This window comes from Schistocerca piceifrons, chromosome 6, assembly GCF_021461385.2.
Source record: "Schistocerca piceifrons isolate TAMUIC-IGC-003096 chromosome 6, iqSchPice1.1, whole genome shotgun sequence".
In the NCBI taxonomy this organism is placed as follows: domain Eukaryota; kingdom Metazoa; phylum Arthropoda; class Insecta; order Orthoptera; family Acrididae; genus Schistocerca; species Schistocerca piceifrons.
Genome location: NC_060143.1, coordinates 333,021,377 through 333,047,138, shown reverse-complemented (window position 1 = coordinate 333,047,138; position 25,762 = coordinate 333,021,377). Strand labels below are relative to the sequence as shown.

Here is a 25,762-nt window from a genome sequence, read left to right as displayed (position 1 = left end):
GGGCACTATAGAAAATAGCAAGGACACACTTAAAAAAGTAGAAAGGAGCAGAGGCATACTACTTTAAAAGGTCAAACTAGCAAATGGTCTTAAAGAAAAGTATTTCTTGCTGCACAACTATTGCAGGTATGATTTCTAACTTTTTTTGTTGGACGAGGAAGCAAATCTTAAAGTAAAAGTGATTACATATGCCACACCAATATACAAATTACTGGACAAATTGGAATGCAAAATAACAAATCATGGAATGTACAAAACAAACAAAAGGAAAAAAAACTGTTGTATCAGTAATTACGCTGGAATCTAGTATATCATTCAAACAACTGCTACTTTCTTTTTGAGGCAGTTGCACAAAGGAATAACTTTTACAATTATCAATATTTTACAATACTGGACATATTCTTTATACAACATCAATTTCACATAACATTTCTAAAAAAATCATCAAACAAGAGTACGTCAGTCAGTAGTTGGGGGGGGGGGGGGGGCAGACGAAGAAATATGAATTATTTTGGTCTGCTACACACCACACTCAGGAGGAATTGAACAGTAGATAAGAACATTTAAAAGTAAACTGTAGAATACATTTTAGCTTTCAAACAAAGTCCTTCATCAGAAGAATAAACACACACATACTTTCATACATGCAGAAGTCCCCATGTATGACTGTGTGTTTGTTAGTGTGCTTCTTCATCTGATAACGATTTTCTCCAATTGCTAAAAAATATTAAATGCTCTACTTTTAAAGGTGTGTGTTTGTGATTCAACATCTCCTCTATGCAGTGAGTAGCAATCTATCCTAATTCACATTATTATCCCATCCTGGAGTTTTCATTGTTTGAAAGCAGAAGTGCCTATAAAATAAATACGTTTCATAAAATGGCAAGACAGCAAGCTACTACAAAACATAAAAGTTTCTATCAATATTAAAAAAAAAGATCACTCTGGAAATTGAATTCTGAATGATGCTTTTCTTTTTTTCTCTTCATATTTTACTTTTAAGATACAAAATAGCTAGAAAGAACATTCTTAAACTGGTTATTTAAATATGTATGACATTTCAGAGCTGGCCATTGTAAATGTATCAGCTGATGAGGCTCAAACAACATAAACAAATATCCATTTATGTAGAATGCCGAGACTTAATTATAAACCTTTCCAGTGCTTTCTTGAAGAAAAGTACCTCCAGTTAACTGCATCATGTTTACCGTTACATATTCGCTGAAGCTCATAGTCAATCCTCAGACCACAAACTAGTTTGTTTACAGCCTTTTCTGGACTCGGCTGATTACACTTTATACAACACTTCTTTTGTACACTTAGAATATCTGACAATCAATAACTCTTTTATATTTGGACCAATTTGGTGCAGTAATTTACATCAATTGTAGTTAAATAACGTGCTTACAGTATTTCACCTTAAATTCTCAATATTCTATTAAATTAGAGAATCTGACTAAACACTGGGGGGGAAGATCACAACTGTCGGTCAGACCTGACAGTATATCACATTTCTATGATTGACTGGGTTGTACCCTGAACAAATAAATAGTGTGGGCAAAGCTATTATTATGACTTTAGTCAAATATACTTATACTACATAGAGACTATAAGATTTTGGTTAAACTGCCTGTGCTTCTATTTTCAAAATGGAACTACAGAAGACATATCTCAAGAATAGACAACCACTTTTCTTTTTTAATGGAGATGGATTTGTACTCGAGTTCAGCAATCACTGTGTTATTTCTTAAAATTACACAGCAAATGTGGGACAACGAAGTAAAGTGGGATTATAACTTAGGACTGCCTTAGCTACTCTCTCCTGGCACGTTTATAAGAGTTGCGAATACCAAAGCCATCCATTGAATCATGGTCAGATGCACGTACTTTGCGCCCTACCTGTACTTGTGACTGTGCTGTAAGTTGCAAAGAGATGGCATGAGTATTCAGTTTTTCTGCCAGAAGCAAATCCTTCAACCCACGCATCTTTTGAGAGTGCAGTATCACCTGTGGTCGTCCCTCCTCAGTAGGTCCGAGGGGCAATTCCTCCACTACCGGCAATGGTGGAGGTAATGGTGGTACAGATGGAGTCGGCTCTGGTATGTCACTTGATGGGCCTGGCGATTCGCGGCCTTCCGAAGCAAATGGCGGTCCCCCTCCTGCTAGTAAATAATCTCGATTGAGAATCTTCTCACCGCAAGCGGCAGTAAGAGCAGCAATGCTGGGATGAGCTCCGGCAGAAGTTCCTACAGGTCCGACACGTGATTCCAGACTCCGAACAATGTCTGTTTCACGGTAATTGTTGTTATTGAGGTGACCACTTGCACTTCCTGTCCCTCCTCCATTGTCCCCACCGCCTTCACCTCCATTTTCCGGTGTAGCTCCTCGGCATATAATGTCGACACGTGCACGTACAGCTGCATCAAATTTTGAGATAGTATTGACTAATGGTTTTGCCCAACCTATATGCAATACTGGTGTGGCACTGCCTTCTTCCCACTGGCAAATTCCATCATAGAAACGTAAGAGGTGCGCAAAGCACTCTGGGTCCTTGAGTAGAGAACGTGCACTGTGACCTGATCCCACCACACGTATCACTTGAGGGATCAGCTCATTTGCTATTTCCAGGAATTCTTTGTACACTTCTTCGTCATCTCTGGAGTAATTGTAGCTGTGACAAAAAGAACAATGGATAGATGCTTTATACTTTCAAGGAAATTGCAAATAATATATGTATTGTTTATTCACTACACACAGCAAGCTCCCAATTACCTGGGTGTGGATTATCTAGATGGTGGATTATAGACACAACAGTTACCGTATTTTGAAATAATAAAAAACAAAGCCTGCAGTACTGCATTTTTAGCAAAACGAATATTTTTATTTAGAATACAAATTTCTGATTATTAAGACGTAGATGATGGAAACAAATGTGAGCGGTTAAATAGCAATGCCTATGAACTGCGATCTGAGTAACTAAGTCATGCGGATATAGTGAAAAGAGTTTGGCAGATGAAAAGTGCAAAGATGATTTAATTGAAGGATCTGTTATCCAGCACAATGGCACTGAAATGCTGTTGATCATTTATTAGAGAATACAGGACAAAATTCATTTGACTATACTTATGTTTTGACATTCCAGAAAATGAAAGCTGTTATCAGGGAAAAGGGAAATGAAAAACAGAAACAAACAAAAAAAAAATATAAGTGATTATGTCACAAAAGTGAACTGAATGCAAATGATATGAAATAGTGTGTTTTAAGTTAATTTTGTAAATAATTTATCAAATTCTGGGAAGTAATACGTAAGTAATGCAATGGGATTTCAAACGCAACATGGAGAATCTGTAAAAATGTGAATGTTGGATTATGCATGTTTTTCAGTTAACCGTGGTTTCTCAGGTCTGCATTAACCCAGAAAATTTGCAAGCTTGCTGTACTCTACAATCTCTATTTACAGAAAGTGTCAAAAACTTAAAACTTGGTCATTGCCGTCTAAGAGAATCTACTGCAAAAGCGTGGGACACAAATTAATAATCATAATGATCAGTGGTGATCCAGGTATCTTGATGTGAAAGTGTGTTTACTGCTGTACTATTGCACCATTTTCACATATGAGGAAGAATGTGTTTTATTGCACATTATTTTTTCCCCTATTGTCAATGATAAATTGTTTGAAAGAATTTTGAATAGTTTGACCACCCACAGTCTCAATGCAGGCCATTGTTTCAGTGTTTCAACACACAGTTCTTAAAGTGTACCACAGGCAATGTAAGTCAAAAGGGCTACACTATAATGTGAATCCGACTTCTCTTTAAAATAAAACTAGCTTTTTACTATGGTCTCCATTCAACAGTTATAAACCACAGAAAACAGAAAAAGATATTTTATGAAATTGCAAATCATTGTGGAGTGTGGTCAAATGTGGCAACAGTGAGGTAACAACTGAAATAAAAATATTAAGTCAAGCAAGATAATGAACAGACATAGTTCTCTTGTAACATTATCTGTCACACCTGTCTTCTTCCTCTTTTCTTCTTATGTAACTTTCCCATTTCACTTCCATGCACGAATACCTATGTTTTGAAGAGTGTTTCACATGTAGTCAGAATTTCATTTCTTCCAATAAATAGAGATTGGAAAATGCTACATACAAGGTAACAGTAGACTGACATGTTTTCAGAGAGAAACATCAGCTCTGCAGGCAAGGAATACTTTTAGATTGGAAGATAGAAGAAATGACTGGAGGAAATAAGACTAATCAAGTATTAAGCAGGAAAGTCACACAGTATACTGAACAGAAGGAGGCATTAGAAATAAATCACTACTGGAATTCTACCACGTCATTTTGCAAATCTGAAAAGCTGGAAGTGGCACACAAGGGCAATCAGTGTGTCAAGAAAAAGTGAAGGAGAGAAAGGGACAGATGTATAGATGAGACACAAATGGGCAATGACACACAAAATGAAGTGGGTAAGAAGACAGCAAAAACTGTAGATAAGAAATGACAATACAAGTTACAAAATATAAGACAGTGACAATAAAGCAAAAACAAAACAATGAGTATGAAGAAAGGTTTAATATTCCTGCCATGCAAAGGTTCAGAAACAGGAGCACTAACGTACCCACCAGACAGTGGGACGAAAATAGAGGCCGTATACTGTATTAGCGAGGTGTGGCATGCCACATGTAATCCAAGTAGCAGCAAAGGTCACCAGAGTAAATAGCTGTGATTGACAGAATTCTTGGTGAACAAGTCCCTACAAAGCCACAAGTGTCACTGACCACCAACAGTTTGTATACATCTATGAAGCCTACAGTTATGTACCACAGTAGTATTACGTTGATGACTGACAACGGCTTTGGTTTCAGATTTTGACTTGTACAATCCGTACTGCCAGCACTTCACTCAAGATGACCTTGGCTTCATACAATCCATACTCCCAGCACTTCACTCAAGATGACCTTGGCTTCCATCAACAAATAGTTTGGCTTCCAACTTCCCATGTCAAGTAGCTTGCCCCCCTATCCAGACTTCTCCTAATTTTGTACATTATAGCAACTTTGGTGCGCTCAGCATTCTTCAACACACACAGAGAGTAAGTATACTGTAATCCTTTTATCATACATTTCATCATTAGATCACACAATTTTTTCCACTTTGAGCTATCTGTTTCTGATTCTTGTCACCATCACATCTTAAAAGATACTACTTCGCTGCAGGAACTGTTTGTTGATCACTAGTTCCAGAGTCATTTGCATCAGTACGAGTTTTACAAATATCTCACAGAATCTTACACTTGAACATAAATTTGCAGAATTAATGTCACTTTGCAGAGCTAACAAACAATTCATGGAAAATATCTTGAGATACTGAGAAGGGGAAAGCCAATACCAGATATCCGGATGTAAGGCGCAATGCACACACGAGCAATGTGGCATAGACATGTGGAGAAGTTGTGGTGTACCTGTGGTGCAGTTACGTGTCACCCATGTGTGCAGCAATACACACAGATGTGGCATGCACCAACAATATCCTCTGTAGACTGTACTGTGACCACTTGCAGTCATGAGTGGCACTCCAGAGCTACACATGGCGGAGACATTTAAGTGGTGCACTGATGTTTTTGTTCATAGGTCAAACACAGCGTAACAAAATCTGTCAGATAACTAAACTGAACTTAATAATAGCTACCACTTGCATAAGTTCACAAGTTTCAGGCTTAGTTAAATGCATTAAACAGTTTCATATGATAAAATCAATTCCTATCAGGAACAGTTTGTTTCATCATTAGTCATAAGCAAATCACATAAACAATCATCTTTGAACATCACTGCAAATTATAAATTTTAGGGATCAGTTTGATGGTTCTACTTACTAAGAGTGTTCAGAAAATGTCAAATCTACCCTGAAATGAAGTGAAAAAGTGTTTTAGAAAGTATATGTTTTAACATATCGTGAAGATGTTTGCTGTAGCTATAATTCAACATTTGTTTGATTTCCTATTAAGGTACTGAGGTTGTGAGAATCTTCTGTCACAATTTGTGATAAAGTTGTGTAACATGCAAACACGCTGATTGTTACAACAGTCAATCAAACTACAACACTGACAATTAATTTACAACTTTTCAATTCAATATCCATTTCCACAATTTCTGCCCATCTTTTAAAAATGGTGTGTATTGCAGTGTGGTAAAACACTCAGTCCTACTTCCACAGATACTGACACTCCGTTTTCATGGCTTCATCATCAAAGTGAATCCCACGATGACCTCCTTTTAGCATGCAAAACAGGTGGAAACTTGATGGTGCCAGGTCAAGGCTGTATAAGGGATGTGGCAAGAGTTCCCATCCAGTTTTCACAATATCTTCAGCAGTGTGACGATTGGTGTGTGGTCTTGCATTGTCACACAAAACATGATCATCCACCACAGTTTTTGTTGGATGAACTTGCTGACAATGTGCTTTAATCTGTTTGAGAGTACTGATGTATTTGACAACATTTATTGTGATCCTTGCTCCAAAAAATCAACCATAATCACACCATCATCCAAGAATACTGCAACCCTAACTTCCCTTGCCAACTGTCCAGTTTTGAATTGTTTCTTCTTCTGTGAGTTTCTGTGATCCATTCCACCGACTATGTCTTTGATTCTGGTTCAAAAAAATAAACCCATGTTTTATCCCCAGTCATAATTTTTTTTCCAGAAACTCCTCTCCTTCCAAATGGAAGCACACCAAGAGTTAGGGAATTGTTTTTCTTTTCTCTTTATTTTGGTTAGCTAACTTTCTTGGTTTACAATTTGTACAGAAACCAGATGGCAGTTATAAGAGTCGAGGGACATGAAAGGGAAGCAGAGGTTGGGAAGGGAGTGAGACAGGGTTGTAGCCTCTCCCCAATGTTGTTCAATCTGTACATTGAGCAAGCAGTGAAGGAAACCAAAGAAAACTTCAGAGTAGGTATTAAAATCCATGGAGAAGAAATAAAAACTTTGAGGTTCGCCGATGACATTGTAATTCCGTCAGAGACAGCAAAGGACTTGGAAGAGCAGTTGAACGGAATGGATAGTGTCTTGAAAGGAGGATATAAGATGAACATCAACATAAGCAAAGCGAGGATAATGGAATGTAGTCGAATTAAGTCGGGTGATGCTGAAGGAATTAGACTAGGAAATGAGACACTTAAAGTAGTAAAGGAGTTTTCCTATTTGGGGAGCAAAACAACTGATGATGGTCGAAGTAAAGAGGATATAAAATGTAGACTGGCAATGGCAAGGAAAGCGTTTCTGAAGAGAAATTTGTTAACAGCGAGTATAGATTTAAGTGTCAGGAAGTCCTTTCTGAAAGTATTTGTATGGAGTGTCGCCATGTATGGAAGTGAAACATGGACGATAAATAGTTTGGACAAGAAGAGAATAGAAGCTTTCGAAATGTGGTGCTACAGAAGAATGCTGAAGATTAGATGGGTAGATCACATAACTAATGAGGGGGTATTGAATAGAATTGGGGAGAAGAGGAGCTTGTGGCACAACTTGACTAGAAGAAGGGATCAGTTGGTAGGACATGTTCTGAGACATCGAAGGATCACCAATTTAGTATTGGAGGGCAGCGTGGAGGGTAAAAATCGTAGAGGGAGACCAAGAGATGAATACACTAAGCAGATTCAGAAGGATGTAGGCTGAAGTAGGTACTGGGAGATGAAGAAGCTTGCACAGGATAGAGTAGCATGGAGAGCTGCATCAAACCAGTCTCAGGACTGAAGATCACTACAACAACTTTCTTGGTACCAAAGTTGCACAAACCCTTGAGTACCCCAGTTGTTGAATAACAACTGCCTTTACTGAGAGAGGTTATGCGACACAAAACATTTGGAGTCACCAGGCAGTTACCACAAACAATGTCACAACTCACTGAAATGTTGTGTAGAGTCACTGTAGTCACTGGCCTGCCACTCTGCATTTCATCAGCCAACAGTGTTTGTCATGCAGCTTTATTATAGCGACGAGCCCATCGTCTATCAGTGCTGATTTCCACTGTTGCATCATCGTACACATTTTTCAGTCTTTCAGGAATGAGAATGGGTGTTTCACCTTCTGCGTTCAAGAATTCTATCACGTGATGCTGCCTAATATGAACATCGACGTTTGCCATTTTGCAAGCGACTGTAGTAGTGGAATCTGTTGAGGCAGGAACTTACTATTGCAGTGGATTGGAGAAGGAGCTTTATAGAACAGCGCCAAATTCAAATATTTTACTTAACAGACTTTATTTGAGGAGAAAAAAAATAGGAGGCATTACTTTTGGATTAACCCTCATAACATCAAGTTTGGCTGGGTTTGCAACACAGTAGCATATTTATAGTTCTGAATTTCATGTGAACGTATCAAATGTGCATTCTACTGCTTTTCTTCGCCGACAATCTGCTGTTGAATATTTTTTGATCGTTTGTCAACTGATTCCACGAGAATGGTTTCATTATATTTTTGTGATGGGCAAATTACACATCTGTCACAAAAACAAAACAGAGACAATTCTGAAAATACACTTGTCTCGATCACCCATATAATTTTTTTTATCGTCCCATTTTGTTTGTTTCCATAGCAGAGTGGTCAACGCGACAGATCCTCATGCGGGGGGACCCAGGTTAGATTCTCATTACTGCCAGGGATTTTTCCTTGGTGGGAGGACTGGACTGGGCTGCACACAATCTTGTGATGCCAACTGAGGAGAATTCTGATTGAGAGGTAGGAGATTCGAGGTCAAAATATCAACAGTGGCCAGAAGTGTTGGGCACTGACGCCATGTCCTTCCACACTGCATCCGACGACGAATGCCAAGGATGACATGGCAGTCAGGTGACTATCGCATGGTCTTCAGTGTCTGATCACAGGGTTTCCTTTCCATCTCATTACACATTTGGGGATAACACCATCATAAAATCTGTCGAAATCAATACATAATACCCTGTAACTTCCCACTCAATTCTGCAACAACACCAGTTCCCAAACTGTCACTGACCGTGTTTCAGAATGCAGGAGGAGGTGACTGGGAACTCTTTTTTTTTTTTTTTTTTTTTTTTTTTTTTTTAATGAGATGGTAAACACAAATTATATTAGTGACCAAGACAAAAGTGTCGCCATTCAGTGCTAAAGGTGGTTGCAGATACCTGAGAGACTTCTTGTCTAAAGAGATAAAGAAAGGAATCTTATGTGTTTCACCTGGTAATGGAGTTGATTCTCATAAATTTATGTATTCTTGTTGCAAAGTAAATCCAAAATTACTGTTCAGAAATGCTTGTGTATCAGTTGCTTGTATATTCACCCATGTCCACCATTACAAATAAAATTGGTGCACTTGCAAATCCAAACAGCACATATCTAAAAAATTCCTTATAGTTCACTATGGCATCCCGAATGTACTCTTGCTTTATTCCAATATATTTAATGCTCAAACTGCCAACACTGTTGGGCAGGTTACACAGTGTGTAGAAAATCATTTTGCTCCACTTTGTTGTTTTTCCTTGTATGCTGTCCTTCACTTTACCTACCACAATACAGAAACCCTTCCAAGACATTCTGTTAACTTTCCGGAAATGACAAAAATAGATGGTGGAATCTTTCACATGTTGAATATGTTATATTCAGTGGTACTTTCACAACTGTAATGATTGTAATCAATATCTTCTTTGCTCCTGAACATATACGAGTTGCGAGAGAGGGTGCATGACTATCTTGGTGTGAAAAAGCACAGCCATCTTGTGTCTCCTTGTAGCACTAATTCAGTGTGTTCACCTATGCCCTGTCCACACACACCTTTGCCAGATGGCCGAGACACACCATAGTGTGTGCTATGCCTAAATGAAGTTACTTGTAAATTTTGAGGGGAAGGGATTCACAGAATGCAGTTAAGTAAAGACCAACGATATGACTATTGTGTAATAGCACTGTGAGTTTGTTCGTCTTTAGAGTCAGTTTGGCATGCACTGTAACATGTTAACTGGTTCATAAAATGGGTTGTCTTACCCCTGGTTCTCCTTTAAATGTATATGTCTTGCAAGTGTTCGGGCTAGCACTGATACATTTAGGTGTGTGAACAGGAAAAGATTTGCAGTAGGTATGGTTACCTACCTGTTCTAACCTGTGGAAAACTCACCTGCAATCTACCAGAGGAGGAGGCCATTTGTCAGAGGGGTTTGACCTATTCATAATTGTGCTGAAGCGTTATGAAGCACATGACTTTCACACTGCTAGAAGTCAATGATTTAAGCCGCCATTGTTTGTTATTCTGTGACTTCAGACAGCCACTCTTTCACCAACAAATGACTTCTCAGCTCATTGAATTACTAGGAACTTAAACAGAGGGATGTGAAAATAGAGGGAATTAGCTCTGGCATGAAAGAAAGGGGGGGGGGGGTGGTTTAGGAATAACAACCAACCTTATGATATACGGGAAAACTAAGAAATAAAAACTAAGTTTTATTTTTGCCTGGAGAAGCTTTTCAACTCACAACTAGTTTGCAGTGATAAACAGGTGGTCAAATATTTCCATTTACACTGAAAAACCAAAATAAATAAATAAAGACAAACAGATAACATGATAATGTAACATGATAATGCCGCTTAGGATACTAGTTTGACATCAATTTGTTTATTCTCAAAGCTAACAAAATCCAAAGTGTTTACACTGGTTGTCCAAACAAATCCAATTTCTGCCTATTCTGAATTCAGGGGCTAAGAAATAAATGTAATGTGAACAAAAATATACCTATTGAATGGTAAAAAGAGTCCTTTAGAAAAAAAGCAGATAAAGAAGAACAGGTGAATAAATTCTTACATTGATCCCACATCATCAGTTCCAGTGCCTTTAAGCCTGTGTTTAGCTCTGCATCGAAGGATGCAAACTCACTTGGAAATAGGACCCTAAGCAAGCTATTAATGAACACCAAATTGAATCAAATATTGTCGCCCTGCTAGGAATCATCTGTTGCCATGTAGTAAGCGTTGCTTCACGCAGTGGAGAATGGAAAAACAAAGGCACACTGGCGACCGAGGCGTTGCGAAGTAGGCAGGCACAGATAGCCTTGCTGACAGCAGCAGTCTACCAACAGACTGACGCAAGGACGCATACAGACCGAGCGAAGCCTGGAGAGTGCTGAGTACGGGGAAGTGAGGCCAGCACGCTAAGTTACGCTGCAATATACAGCGGGAGTAATAACAAAAGGCTACCACCGAGGGTACAAAATGTCCTCCTGCCGGATATAAATAGTGGAGCGCAGGCAGCAACAGACAGAAGCCATTAGGAAGCAGTTCGGATCTGAGGACGGACGTGGTCCGTGTCCGAATGTTCAATCTTCATAGATGACGATTCCGTAAGTCTGTTAACTTAGTGCCATCTAAATGTGTAGTGTGTGGATTAACAGGTCACGTCGCTCCTTGCGATAAATTTGTACCAAGCATTTGCGATGTGTGTGGCTTCTATTGCCATGTAACGGGGCAATGTGGTAAGTCTAGATGTCTTGCCATTAGACGTGCTAGGAATTAACTTGCTTCTGGGTAATACAATTCTATTTTTGTAGGGCGAAGTATACCACACGGAAAATGCCAGAGACACGTGCAACGGGGACAAGTGACGCCACAGTCGCATTGACAGAGCAAGTTCAGAAACTGATTGAAGAAAATAAGCTGCAAAAGCAGCTCATGCAGAGGATAGAGCAACAATTGTTGCAAAATACTCAATCAAGCTCGGGAAGCTGTGGTGTAGAATGCAAGGGTACTGTCTTTTCCGGTGTGGCAGATTGTTCAGCGGCTAATTTGATACCTTCCTTCCCGGGTAAAACATCAGAGAATGTTGATGTTTTCATTGGTGACGTACGTAGTATGGCTAGACTGTGTGGCTGGTCGGATGAAATGTGTTTGCAAATGGCGAGGTTACGGTTAGTAGATGACGCAAAGACTTATGTGGCATATCACGAAGGGTTAAAGGATGCTACTACGTTCACAGAGTTGGCTGAGGGATTATTGCAAAGGTTCAGGAAACAAAACAGTGCCAGAATTTTTAGAGAAAAATTGGGGAGGATGATGCAAAAAACGGTTGAAACGGTAAAGAATATCCAGACAGAATTAGGAGAACAAATGAGCACACGTATGAGTTAATGCAAAATGCGAGTGCAAACGAAGTTCTATTGAAAGAAGCGGAGATTAGAGCTTCAGACGGATTTTTGTGAGGGGTCTCGTCGGATTTTTCACGCTGGATACAGATGGAAAATCCAAGTGACTTAGCAGCAGAATTGCGTGTAGCTACACATTTGCAGGAAGTGGATAGCGCCACTATAAGTCGCAATGACAAGAAAATTTTTTCGTCTTCCAAAGAGTGTTACCGTTGTGGGAAGCAAGGTCATTTTAAAGAACAATGTCGGGAACCGCAGTGTTTCAACTGTCAGAAAATAGGGCATAAGGCACGGCAGTGTAAAGCCAAGAAACGGGTTAATGATACAGCAGGTAAAAAACTGTTAAACGAAAAAGGGAGTGTTCCTGCCGTCGGGAGGCATTCCCAGTAAAAAGAGGTACTCAGAGAGTGCACAAAGAGACGGATTGTAGTTTGATGGTCTGGATAAAAGGTAAGTGGCGAAGAGATTTAGTGGATACTGGAGCGCATGTATCAGTTGTCAGTGTGGACCTCATGGGCAAGAAAGGATTGGAAGCTCCGAGATACAGATTGCGCACAGTAGGTGATAAAAAATTAGATGCACTAGGGACAGCACAGCTCAAGTTTAAGATAGGGAACGTGTGGTTCCGGGAGCAAATGGAGGTGTTGTCAACTGTGGGACAGGGATTTTCAGCAATACTTGGGTTGGACTTTCTGATTAAACATCACGCCAAAATTGACCTTTCACAACATACGCTGGAACACGATGGGAACTTGTTCTCAATGGGTATAGCCGTTGCAAATGTTTCAGAGTCGCAAGGTGTACCGATAGCTAAGGTGATACCAACTAAACTGCATACAAGTGCATTAAAGGTGATTTCGTGTGACAAAGTACAAACAGGTACAGGGAAGTTGATCTGGGTACCGGTGGATGTCTTTATGCCACAGCAGGGATTATTCTTGGTAGAGCCACTACCGAGTAATGAGGTTTTAGACGAAAAGCACTGCTTTATTCGTAGGAGTGTATCACAGTTAACAGACATAAATGGGCAGTTTATGATTCCGTGTGAGTTTAGATAAAAACTTAGGGCGGGATGATGTCGATCTGCCAAAGGGATCAGTAATAGCCACAGTAGAGTTAATGGATGAAGAGGACATCAATAGTTCAAGGCTAGACTATGACGTAAAGCAAACAGTCAGCACATCTGTACTACGTGACAAGGTAAATCATTTGAGAGGAATAGATCGTTCAGGTATGGAAGCATTATTACTAAAGTATAAAGCATTGTTTGAAGCACAGGGTACGTTACCTGCTACAACGATAACACAGCATAGTATTCTGACAGGGAATCACGCTCCAGTGTATCGTAAGCCATACAGACTACAAAAAAAATTACAACCAGTAGTAGGGCAATTAATAGAGCAACAACTGGAAGATGGGATAATCCAGCACAGTAATAGTCCTTTGTCTAGTAGCATGGTCCTAGTTCCGAAGAAGACACCGGACGGGTCAAAAAAATTTCGCTTTTAGAATGAGATTTTCACTCTGCAGCAGAGTGTGCGCTGATATGAAACCTCCTGGCAGATTAAAACTGTGTGCCAGACCAAGACTCGAACTCGGGACCTTTGCCTTTCGTGGGAAAGTGCTCTACCGACTGAGCTACCCAAGCACGACTCACACCCCGTCCTCACAGCTTTACTTCTGCCAGTACCTCGTCTCCTACCTTCCAAACTTTACAGAAGCTATCCTGCGAACCTTGCAGAACTAGCACTCCTACTTTGGAAGGTAGGAGACGAGGTACTGGCAAAAGTTTGGAAGTTAGGAGACGAGGTACTGGCAAAAGTAAAGCTGTGAGGACGGGGCGTGAGTCGTGCTTGGGTAGCTCAGTCGGTAGAGCTCTTGCCCGAGAAAGGCAAAGGTCCTGAGTTCGAGTCTCGGTCTGGCACACAGTTTTAATCTGCCAGGAAGTTTCAAATTTCGCTTTTGTTGCAATTACAGACATTTGAATAAACGGACAGTGGCGGACGTATATCCGATTCCGAATATCACAGAAACGTTAGACAACCTAGGGCAGTGTAAATTTTTCTCCACTATGGATTTGCGAAGCGGTTATCACCAGAATGAAGTATGTCCGGAGGACAGGCCAAAAACAGCATTTACACCGCATTGTGGTCATTTGAATATAAAAGAATGCTGTTTGGACTAAAAACGCTCCAGCAACATTTCAGAGGGTGTTGGATGGATTCCTTTGCTGGTTGAAACCAAAAAAATGCATGGTGTATCTGGATGACATTATAGTTTTTTCAAGAGATATAGAGCAGCATGTGGAACGGTTAGAAGAGGTGTTTAAAAGATTAGAGGCAGCACGGCTAACATTAAGTTTGGACAAATGGTATTTCGCACAAGCACAAGTAAATTATCTCAGGCATGTTATCAGTCAGGACGGGGTATGGACAGATCCTCATCTCACTTTTGCAGTACAAGATTTTCCGGTTCCGCAAATGGTTAAGCAACTGCAATCATATATTGGTTTTGTGAGCTATTATCGAAAATTCGTACAGGGGTTCGCAGAAATAGCGAGACCACTTACTAAGTTGCTAAGAAAAGGTGTTACCTTCCAGTAGACGTCAGAGTGCGAGAAAGCATTTCGAGAGTTGAAACAGATACTGACATCAGATCCAGTTTTGAAGTTCCAAGACTTTTCGAAGGAGTTTACACTACAATGTGACGCGTCTAATCACGATCTTGCGGTTGTACTTGGGCAAGAAATTGATGGCGAAGAACATCCGATTGCGTTCGCGTCTCTTCAACTTAACAAGACGGAACAAAATTACTCCACGATGGAGAAGGAATTGTTAGCGGTAATATACGGGATTTCGTACTTTCAATGTTATCTGTACAGTAGAAGGTTTAAGGTTGTGACGTATCATTCAGCTCTGAAATGGTTATTAGGTCTGAAAGACTCAGCGAGTAGGCTAGTGAGATGGGCGCTGAAACTCAGTGAGTTCGATTATGAGGTAATACACAAGCCAGGTGTGAAACATGCCAATGCTGACGCATTGAGCAGGAAAGTGGCAGCATTACAAGTAACAGGGGTGACTGAAGATGAGTGGAAAAGGGCACAAGACATGGATAGTGATGCCAATTGTTCAGAAAGCAACCACAGTTTCTAGTACAGGATGGGTTACTTTGCAGGTCAACAAAATGCGGCCCGTGGGTCGTCGTACCAGCAGCGTTATAATCTGAAGTTTTGCAACAGGTGCATGACCATTTTCTTTCAGGGCATGGCAGGAGAAGAGCTACGAATAGGCGAACAGCGGAGAAGTTTTGGTGGAGGACACGACGTCAAGACGTGGACGAGTAAGACAGGAATTGTGTGCCATGCGCACAGCGTGTGGACTTGAGCCATCAAAAGATTCAGCTTCAAAGATTACCAGAGGTAGACAGACCTTTCCAACAAATCAGAATTGATGTGTATGTGTTGACAGTGATTGACCACTTTTCTAGGTATTTAATCATGGTCGCATTGCCAGAACAGAATGCAAGTACAGTGGCACAAGCTTTAGTTAATAATTGGTTACTCAGGTATGGGATACCTCAGTCCTTAACCTCGGATCAAGGCACTAATTTCACGTCTGATCTGATGAAGCAACGGTTTAAGTTACTGAAGGTAAAGAAACTACAGACTAGTCAATTCCACCCGCAAGCAAACGGACGAATGGAGAGAGTGTATCGCACGATCGCTAAGATGTTGAGTCACTATGTAAATAGTCAACACACCAACTGGAATGTGTACTTGCAATTCATAACCAGTACATATAATAGTAAGGTACATACGTCGACAGGATTGTCGCCGTACGAAGTGGTGTATGGGCGGAAGATGCAATCACCTTTTGACATGCTTCGTCCAAGGCTGGGAGCGGAGGACGAGCATGTAAGGCAATTTGCAAAAAACATTAAGGAAGAATGGCAGAGAGTTAGACGAGCTAACACGAAAGCATTGCAACGAGGAAGTTGCCACAGTACAGAGTAGGCCAATGCGAGCTACTAGCTAATCCGTATGTTCCAAAAGGGAGAACCAAGAAGTTCACAAACAAGTTCCAGGGACTGTACCAGGTAGTGGAAATGACATCACCTGTCAATGCAAAATTACAATTGCCTACCAAGACAACGGTGGTTCACGTTAGTAGAGTTAAGCCGTTCCACGGGGTAGTAGATCCGTGTATATGTACTACTACTTCTGACAGAAAGCGAAAAGAAGCGACAGAAGCAGACAGTTAACCGGGTATGAAGTATAAGTTGCGTTCGAGGGATGTGAAGTTAGCAGTAATTATCATATGTGTATTATTTTTGTGCACGGACTAGGGTTATTTTATTGGTATTAAGGGGTAGTGATGGGAGTTTTTTCCCTCTCTCTCCATTCTGTAGGTGACGCAGGATGGGGTACAAGTGGATAGTATGGGGTGTAGTCCTCTGGCAGCTGACACAAGCTGGCCATGTACAGAATATGCTGCTGCGAAGTGGGGTGTTGTTTGGGAAACAACCGAATGTGGTCATCACGAGTCACGAGTGGACACTTCGGCTGGTATTCAACATCCTGCAGGTAAGGAATGAGATGCGGCAGCTACAGGAGGTGGTATCGAGTGTGGAAATGGTTGCATCTAAGAATGGAATATTACGGGACGTGCAAGAAGAGTACGAGGCTTTGGATAGGTCATGTAACAAAATAAGGGAACAACTGCGCCAAGTCGTGAGTATGATTCCAGGGAGAAGAAAGAGAGTAAAGAGGGGTTGGTTGAATGCAGATGGGAAGTTGCTGAAAACAATTTTTGGAACAGCGGATAGAGACGATATTGAGGGTTTGAACAATTCTTTAACAGTTATTCGCGACAGGGAGGAAAGCATACGGAAGTTAGTGGATATACACACAACAGGGATACAGGGATTAGGTACAGAGTTGTTGAATGTGACACGTGTGGTGCATGGGATGGCTACAGGGTTACGAGCATATATAGAACAAACACAGAAATCATTGAATACCAATCTGGAACAAGTACAAATGTGATTGGATATAGCGGAAAGGAAGCTGGAAATGGCTAAATTGCTGCAGGAACTGGTTAACAGCTTTGGTGATGCAGAGTGAGGATGGATGAATTGCAAAAGGCAGTACATCACGCATTGCACGGGCAGGTGAGTGTGACGTTGATGTCAGCAGAAAAATTCAGATGGAGTCTGAAGCAGGAAGAGGGAGAGTTTCCAGAGGGGGTAGAGCATGTAGTGCCGATAATTGAAGCGAGTATGTCACTTTTTTATCATATGTCTAGGATTAAGGTAACAACGGATCTAGTTAAGATGTATATAGAGATTAGATTTCCAGTAACTAGTGTGGAGAGACAGTATCACTGTTACACAGTGCATCCTTATCCGGTCAGATGGGAGTGCATGGGGAAGGGTGTACAGTTCAGGACACAGGAGGTTTCATTAATTTCTAAGGAGGGGGATACTCATGCTACTATGTCGAGTTTAGAGTTGAGTAGATGTCTAATGGATTAAGTTTCTGTTTGTCCATCACAGGTTGTTTTCACAGGCAAGGGGTCGTGTGAGATCCAGTTATTTAGGGCCGAAGCAGAAGCTTAGGAGTGTCGGAGAATAATAGTGAAGCCTACACCACATTTTCAGCAAGTTGGGAGGCATTGGTTGTATTCAGTATTCGCCACGGAGAGGATATCAGCCAAGTGTTATGACAATGGGAATTGGACAGCAAACACAAAGATGGAATTACGGGACAGAGGTTTGCTAATCAACGGGACACATTGTGAAATAGTAGGGGATCGTTTCAGCTTACCAGCAACAGTCACGGGAGTCACCAAGGTTACAGATACTCATCTGACGCTGTACTGGCCAGATGCGTCATTCAGCATCACTCCAGGAGAAAATCTGATGTATTTTAACACCACCTTGGATGCTACACTATTGCAAACAATAGATAAACTAGTAGATTCAGAGAAAGATCAAATTTCAATGCAGCAATTATTAAGGCATGTGGAGGAGTACGATACCAGGCGGAAACGTAGCATAGTGACCATGGAAATTTCTACCAGTACTATTACTGTGTTGAATGTATTTATCAGTGTGATATATGTCTTATTAAAATGGAGGATTCAGCATGTTATTGCAAGACTGCTCCATGAGATTCCTGTAGAATGGATAACCAGTAGGGCATGAGTCAGGGCAACCTGGATGTATATGGGGAAGAAGTAGAATATAGGATAGAACTAGAGTTAACGTATAGGGTAAGTTCGGGGACAAATTTAATTTTCAGGAGGAGGCAGTGTTGCGGCCACATGTAGTAAGCGTTGCTTCACGCAGTGGAGAATGGCAAAACAAAGGCACGCCGGCGACCGAGGCGTTGCGAAGTAGGCAGACACAGATAGCCTTGCTGACAGCAGCAGTCTACCAACAGACTGACACAAGGACACACACAGACCGAGCGAAGCCTGGAGAGTGCTGAGTAAGGGGAAGTGAGGCCAGCATGCTAAGTTACGCTGCAATATACAGCGGGAGTAATAACAAAAAGCTACCACCGAGGGTACAAAACGTCGTCCTGCCGGATATAAATAGTGGAGCGCAGGCAGCAACAGACAGAAGCCATTAGGAAGCAGTTCGGATCTGAGGACGGACGTGGTCCGTGTCTGAATGTTCAATCTTCATAGGTGACGATTCCGTAAGTCTGTTCCAGCTCGCAGGAGTCATCCGTTCGCCGCCAGATGTCAACTTCAGCTCTGGAGGTCGGCCTGAGTTCGGTCAGCACCATGGCTGACTAACGACAGCGACAACTTCCAGCAGGACCGGCTGCAGTGTGGTCTTGGTCACAGGCGCCGCCACGGACTGACACCCGGACTTCACGGCAATCCGGCCCCACGGCGCGTGGTCCGTTCATGACGGGACCTCGCAGACATCGCGACTGACAGCTTCCCAGCCGCCGGTGCAGCAGGCGTCGGCAGCTGACCTCACAGCAGACGTGGCTCCTTGGGAATGCCATACTGGGGCGTCGAGCGCCAACGAGTTCATCTCAATCACAGGGCATCCTGGCTTCAGCGGAGCACTGGTGGCCTGAGGCTCCAGAGTGCGATCAGCGGCGCGCGATGCGCACATTGTCGGAGAATCAACACTGCAGCAGCAGCCAGGCAGAGGGATCCGCAGGGCTGGGCAGCAACGACGAGGGAGAAATTGTAAAGTAAGTTCAATAAATAATTGTAAAACTCCACGCCGTCTCATTCTTTGGCACAGCCACTGTGTCTGCTGCTAACAAGTGGTGCAGAAGTCGTAACACATCAATGTGTACAGTTGTAAAATTTATCTTTGCATCCATTATAAACAAATTTCAAGAAACTGGAAATGAGAAGACTAAAATACACCAACAAAAAAGAACAGCAACCAGTGACTGAAATTCAACAAACATTTTAGCAGCAGTAACAAACCATCCACATGTTACTACGAGGCAGCTTGGATGGGTCAATGAGATCAAAAAAGGAGTGTTCTACAAATAACATGTTCCAATGCATTTCATCCTTTCCATACTTCACTCCATCAATGACTTCATGTCAAAATGACCTTCGTAATGTGTTTCAGTTCTCTGAATTTTGTCAATGAAAACTGCAAAGGGATGTGGCAGTTCTATGCAAGATTACGTTTATAGATAAAGCACTGTGTACAGACCGTGGGCACTTCTTCAGCCCTGAAGAGAAACAAGCAATGATCTCGCTTTGTCAGGGTGTGATGTAGGCTTTTCGAGAATCACATCACTGGTCTTCATTTTAATAACAGGTCTCTATATGGCCACAAGTTTCTTTACCTCGTCACAGATACACTGCCACAGTTATTGGAAGGCATTCCACTGGACATTAGGCAATCCAATTGGTACCAACAAGACAGATACTCTCCTCAATTGGCACAATTAATTACTGGCCTTCTTAACACAATACCGTATTTATGTGAATCTAATGCACCATTAAATGTAATGTGTACCATAATTTTAAAAATTAAAATCACAAACAAGTTTGTTGGCACATCACTGATATGCTAAATTTATTTTAAACAACAATGGGGGTATACATGAACTATCAAAATAACAACAATTTGTCACGTGACACAGTTCTTAATTAAAAATAGTGCCTGCCTTAATTACCTGCACAACATACAAACAAACATACTATAAATTACAGGCATTACTCACCATTATTCACTAATGTTATAATTACTGGTATCCTCGGAGAGACCTACATCAGAAACAGATTCCTTTTCTCTTTCCTCATCATCCTCAATGTCATTCTAGAACATCATCATCTTCACTGCCATCCAGAATATTTGAAATACGGCATTTCTTGAATGATTTTATGGTCAATAGTGCTTTGATGCTATTCCGGGTAGCACAAGCACAGTGTGCAGTAATGTTGAGTGCAGAATGCATAATTTTCTCTGTTGGAATCAGTTCAGGGAGTGCTGGTTCGCAATACCATTTTTTGTACTGTTCCAGAACATAACCTAAAAAGTTTATGTATACTAACGTCCATGACTTATAACACAGAAGTCATTCTCGGAGGAATAATAACAAGATCACTGGCTAGGCTGTGGATCTTCTTTTTTAAGTCAACAGTGAGATGACCATGAAATGCTTCAAGACAAAGCATTGGTGGTAGTTTGGAAAGCCCACAAAGATGGACTTCCCATACATTTTGTAGATAGTCAAGCATTAAAGTTCCAATCATAGATCCCCTCCCTTGACTTTGAACAATAATGTCATCAGGAAACAACAATTCATTCTTAAGGGTCTTGAGGCTTGTTCTTTGCTTCAAGGTTAAGAAAGGGTGAAGTTTGCACCCATCTACTGCAAGAGCCAGCATTATCCTTTTGCACTGTTTTTCATATCCTGACATTTCAATGGTAAATTCTTTGGTCCCCTTCCCGTCAAACGTGTAATTACATGCCATATCAAACCAAACTGGAAACTTATCAGCGTTGGTTATTTGGCCCACTGAAAAATTCTTCTCTGTCCAAAGTGTTGTGACATACCACAAAACTTCTTTAAGTTTTTCTCAGTATCCTGTGGAAGCTTTTGGCATACTGTTGTAAGGTACTGTAGAGATAAACCCATCTATTTAATAAAGCAATCAATCCACCCACAGCTAGCCTCAAACTCTTGCCTTGGTATACTAAGAACTGCAGCCACCCCTTTTGCTTTGTTTCCTATTGTGTTGCAAGTCAGCATTGTCCTCCTTTCACAGACGGATTCAAGTTTGTCCTCGGACGTAATGTGCAACCGAATCTTATGGGCACCCTAATTTTGAATATAGCATATGGTAAAAATAAGTGCACATTAGATTTACGTAAATACGGTATTTAGAAATTGTTGGATTGGTCATCTGGAAACCCAAACTGGCCTGCACACTCACCATACTCAACATCTTTGCATTTTCACCTGCAGGGAAAACAAGAGGTCAACACGTAAAAACTGACAACTCCCCAAGTCATGAAATGGGCCTATGCTGTGATAAATTGAAATGAAATCCAGTGTGCAGTGTTGTCTGCCTGGAATCACTTTACAGCATGCATTAACACTCAGGGTCAACATTCTGAACACTTAATGTGATGATAATAATAATAATAATAATAATAATAATAATAATAATAATAAACAAACAAACTGTCCCAGAGTTACTACATTTGGTATAGTGGGGCAGACATTTGTGAGACCACTTCTCCTGACAACAAGAACAGTGATTTCTGGTGTTGATATCTTGTTACTGGTTGACGAATTCCAGTGTATGTTGTGTCACTGAAATCCATGGGAAAAATCACTGTCAAAGTTCAGCAGCTATAAATGAAGACCTCCATCAAAGAAGGTTGCTTATCACAATTTCATAATTGTTCAGGAGGTAAACATAATTGCTGTTTTCTTTTAGTACTATTAATTTATATATTTTATTATGTACGAACACGTGATACAGTATGTATTATAGAAAAGCGACATGTATTTAGCATAGTTTACAATATTTAGAAAGTTATCTTAATTTTTATCTACCTTTCTGTGTAAGAATGTTGCATATTCTGTAAAAGTACTTTATGTAATAACGATGTATATCAAAACAAAACTATTTTCTTTTACAGTGACAAAAATAATAGAGAGCATTAACAGAATATATTATCTGACATAATGAAATTATACAATGTATTTATTTAATTAACCACCAAACTAAAGAAAATTAGTTCTATACAGGACAAGAAACAACATCAAAGAAAAAACTATTATTGAAACTGAATTTCACAGTGCAGAAGCATGCTTGTAAAGATGTGGCAATATAACAAAGATCATTCTATCGCAAGTTATTCAGCAGGTGTCACATTTACAGAGTTTTGTGTGATTTTACAAGCTCATTTCTAGGATGACTAGTCAGTCAAGTTCTCTCCCTGAGAGTCTTGTTTAGTGAGATTTTATAGATTAATACAACAGTTTAGGGTTGAGGATGACGATGCAGATCAAGTCCTGCTTACCTGTACAAGTCTGTCATTTCTCCGTAAGTTGTCTACTACAACTACAATACCTCAACAATCCTGAATCTTAAGTAAATCTTTTGTTTACATAAAGCACAATTTGTGTCCAATGACAAAGAAAAGTCTAATCAACAGCACTCAGATGTGATGAAATTAATTTTGGAAAAAAAAGCACCTGACTGTGTACTTTTGAGTTGAAAAAGGAGGAAAATACAAATGCAGAAGAAATGAATTATTGTTTAGCACACAGCTAGCTTCCCATCATTCTGTATTGTTCCACTGGGCGGCTCAAGACAGACTTGCATACACTCGCTACAGGCACCTTTTCCTCAGCCACAATAGAAACACATCCATCTGATGACCTGCACAGAGCACTGAAGCTGCGTAAGTCATAAGCTGAAAGGAGGTACTCCAGCCAACAACTGAAGTGCCAACATTAATTTGGAAGGATAACCAAAAACCAGAAACAAGCCCAACTAGTCGCAAGAAAAGTCCGCAGTACCAAGAGAGAAGCCTGTCAGCTTAACAACAAATAATAATACCAAGTAACTGTACCAGAACTGTAATGGCATGTGACCAAAATATTCATGTACAGACAGTAAGTGACGCCTGCACGTTAGACAGTATGCCCAGTTTATCTGCTGACTTGGAGGCAGTGATTTGGATATCACTAACTCTTCTACCTTTGAATCAATGCTGTTATTATAAGATACAAAACTTCTCAGCTCGGTATTTTGTTTCGAGTTGACTTGCAGCATTCATCTAGTTGATAGACATTTTTTTATTTGTATAAAAGACAAGGATGTTTGTTTTCTACATTTTTATATTCTACTACAATATGTGTAATGCTCCATTCGTAGCGTTAATGTTGACTGTTGATATAGCCTGAATGAGTGCACTGTCTCACACATTTTATGATTGATGATGTAATATGATTGACAATGTATTTATATTACAATGTGACAACAGTGACAAATTCATGGATTTTATTATCTGACGCCATTGAGCCTAATCATGTTGTAAATGCTTTTACGAACCTGATGATGGCCCATGGCCAAAGCTAGTTGTAAAGAAATTTTATTAGCAGCTCTTGGTGGTAAATAATGGTGTTCTTCACATAAATATTCTATGACGAGTCTCCCGGACACCAAATTTGTATGTTATGAGACAATAAAATTCCGATTCTGATAGAAAAATATTACAGGAGGTTGAAGAAGCTTGCTTATAATCAAAATGTTGGGATGGTTACATCTTTAGCGTGGGAACACTAACAAAGCTGGTAGTCTACATACTGACTCACCGCATTGTCTAGCACTGTTATATGCACCTACAGGTACAAATAGAGCACTGGTTAGCCTGTTTGTCAAGGTGTGAGAGTGCCACTACAAGCAAAAAGTTGCATGTGCTCCAGTTGCTCTACAATCTTTCTCACACGATTTTAAAGAAACTAGTCAACAAAAAAGTTTTATTCTTTTGCATCTTATAGCTTCATTCATCATATTCACAACAGACTTCACTACAGAAGCTTCACAATTATATGAGAAATTACATTTTGTTAATAGCCAAGGTTATTGTGACAGAGTGCAACAATAAATAGGAATCGCTGCAAGCTGACATTTGGAGCATGTTAAGTCACACATATCAGTGTATGAAATGTAGCTAACATGTTACATTTTTCTTTAAACTTGGCAGGGGATCTATACCTACCTCCTGTCTCAAGAAAATGGATTGTACATAACGCAATTACTTCCACTTTCAGGTGCTAATGAGACCGCAAGAATGAACTATTCATAAGATTTGTTGTATCTTTAACAGTTCAAGATATCAAAACAAGTTTTTGGCAAATTTGGAAAAAGCATATTTGTGCCATCTATTGTACAATTTTATGTTTATTCTCTACTGGTTTCAATTGTTACAATCATCTTCAAGCACAAAAACAATGGACAACATTGGATCAACAACACATTTCGGCTATATATGAACTACACAACTGCAGAACATGTATAACTGTCATACCAGTCTGTCTTAACAAAGTCCATATAAACACGCTTTGCCTTGGCACAATTACAAAAACGCACATTTGATGATAACTCCACACATAATAATTAATAACTTTTTGGCAGGTGATAGCACACAAAGAGGAGAGTATCTTGCCATATGGTTAACATGGTGAACATTCTTATCTACCACAATATATGAGCAACTGCAGATTTTTCAGCAGAATAATGGGATTTTTTAAGGGTCATTAATAACTGGCGAAATGAGAATGAGTTTGCAACAACGTAAATGAAGAACTTAATATGTTTATTTTTATACTGAGAATATACTTTTTCAAAAGCTATTCACCTGACTAGTCCTCAATTCCTAGCTTAATAAACATGTTTCAGGATTCTGTCACAACTTCAACTTACCCTTTTTCCACTTCACAAAATCATCGTCAGTGATGAATTTTGGGTAACATCTACATTTATCTTGTGGCCATGTTAAAATTTGCTTCTTTTACAAAAAAACAGTGTGGTGACACTGTGTAAACTCTCACTGTGTTTTGGCAAAAGAAACATATTTTAACACGGTACCAAGAGAAACATGTCTGTTACTCAAAATTAGCCACCGATAGTGCTTTTCCAAAAGTGTAAAAAGAAAAAAGAGGTTAAGAAATTGGTGGGGGAAAGGGGAGGGGGGAGAGAAATGACTACTTCTGTTGCACTTTCAATGGAATCCTGTAACCCAGTGTGTACTTAGTAATGTATGGCTGTTACTGAAATGTACAGAAGTAGTCTCTTTCATCACATCAATAACCTGAGAAGTTTGGAAAAAAAAAAAAAAAAAAATCACAACAAAAACATACCATCTTTTTGATCCTATACATGAAGGACCAAACTTGTTCATCTCAAATATCATTTGGTTCATCAAAGATTTTGATAATCTATTTTCCCCTAGACAAAAGTTGACAGGATTCTGCAAGTCGTCACAACGATCAAAACTACAGAGTTACGAAGTATATTTTCTCAACAAGAACTACAATTCCAGAGCCAAAAGGAGTGTAGTTCTATTCATTAAACACT

General features: G+C 40.1%; 1 protein-coding gene across 1 annotated transcript in view; it reads right to left on the bottom strand.

Moving 5' to 3' along the window:
- Window positions 1-525: 525 nt before the first annotated feature.
- The window catches only part of LOC124803102 (menin), a 44,704-nt gene continuing 19,467 nt past the window's right edge, over window positions 526-25,762 (bottom strand). Inside the window, exon 5 of the mRNA XM_047264260.1 lies at window positions 526-2,671. Within this exon, the coding sequence (XP_047120216.1) occupies window positions 1,813-2,671 (859 nt within the window). The 3' untranslated portion in view covers window positions 526-1,812. The remainder of the gene's footprint in view (window positions 2,672-25,762) is intronic.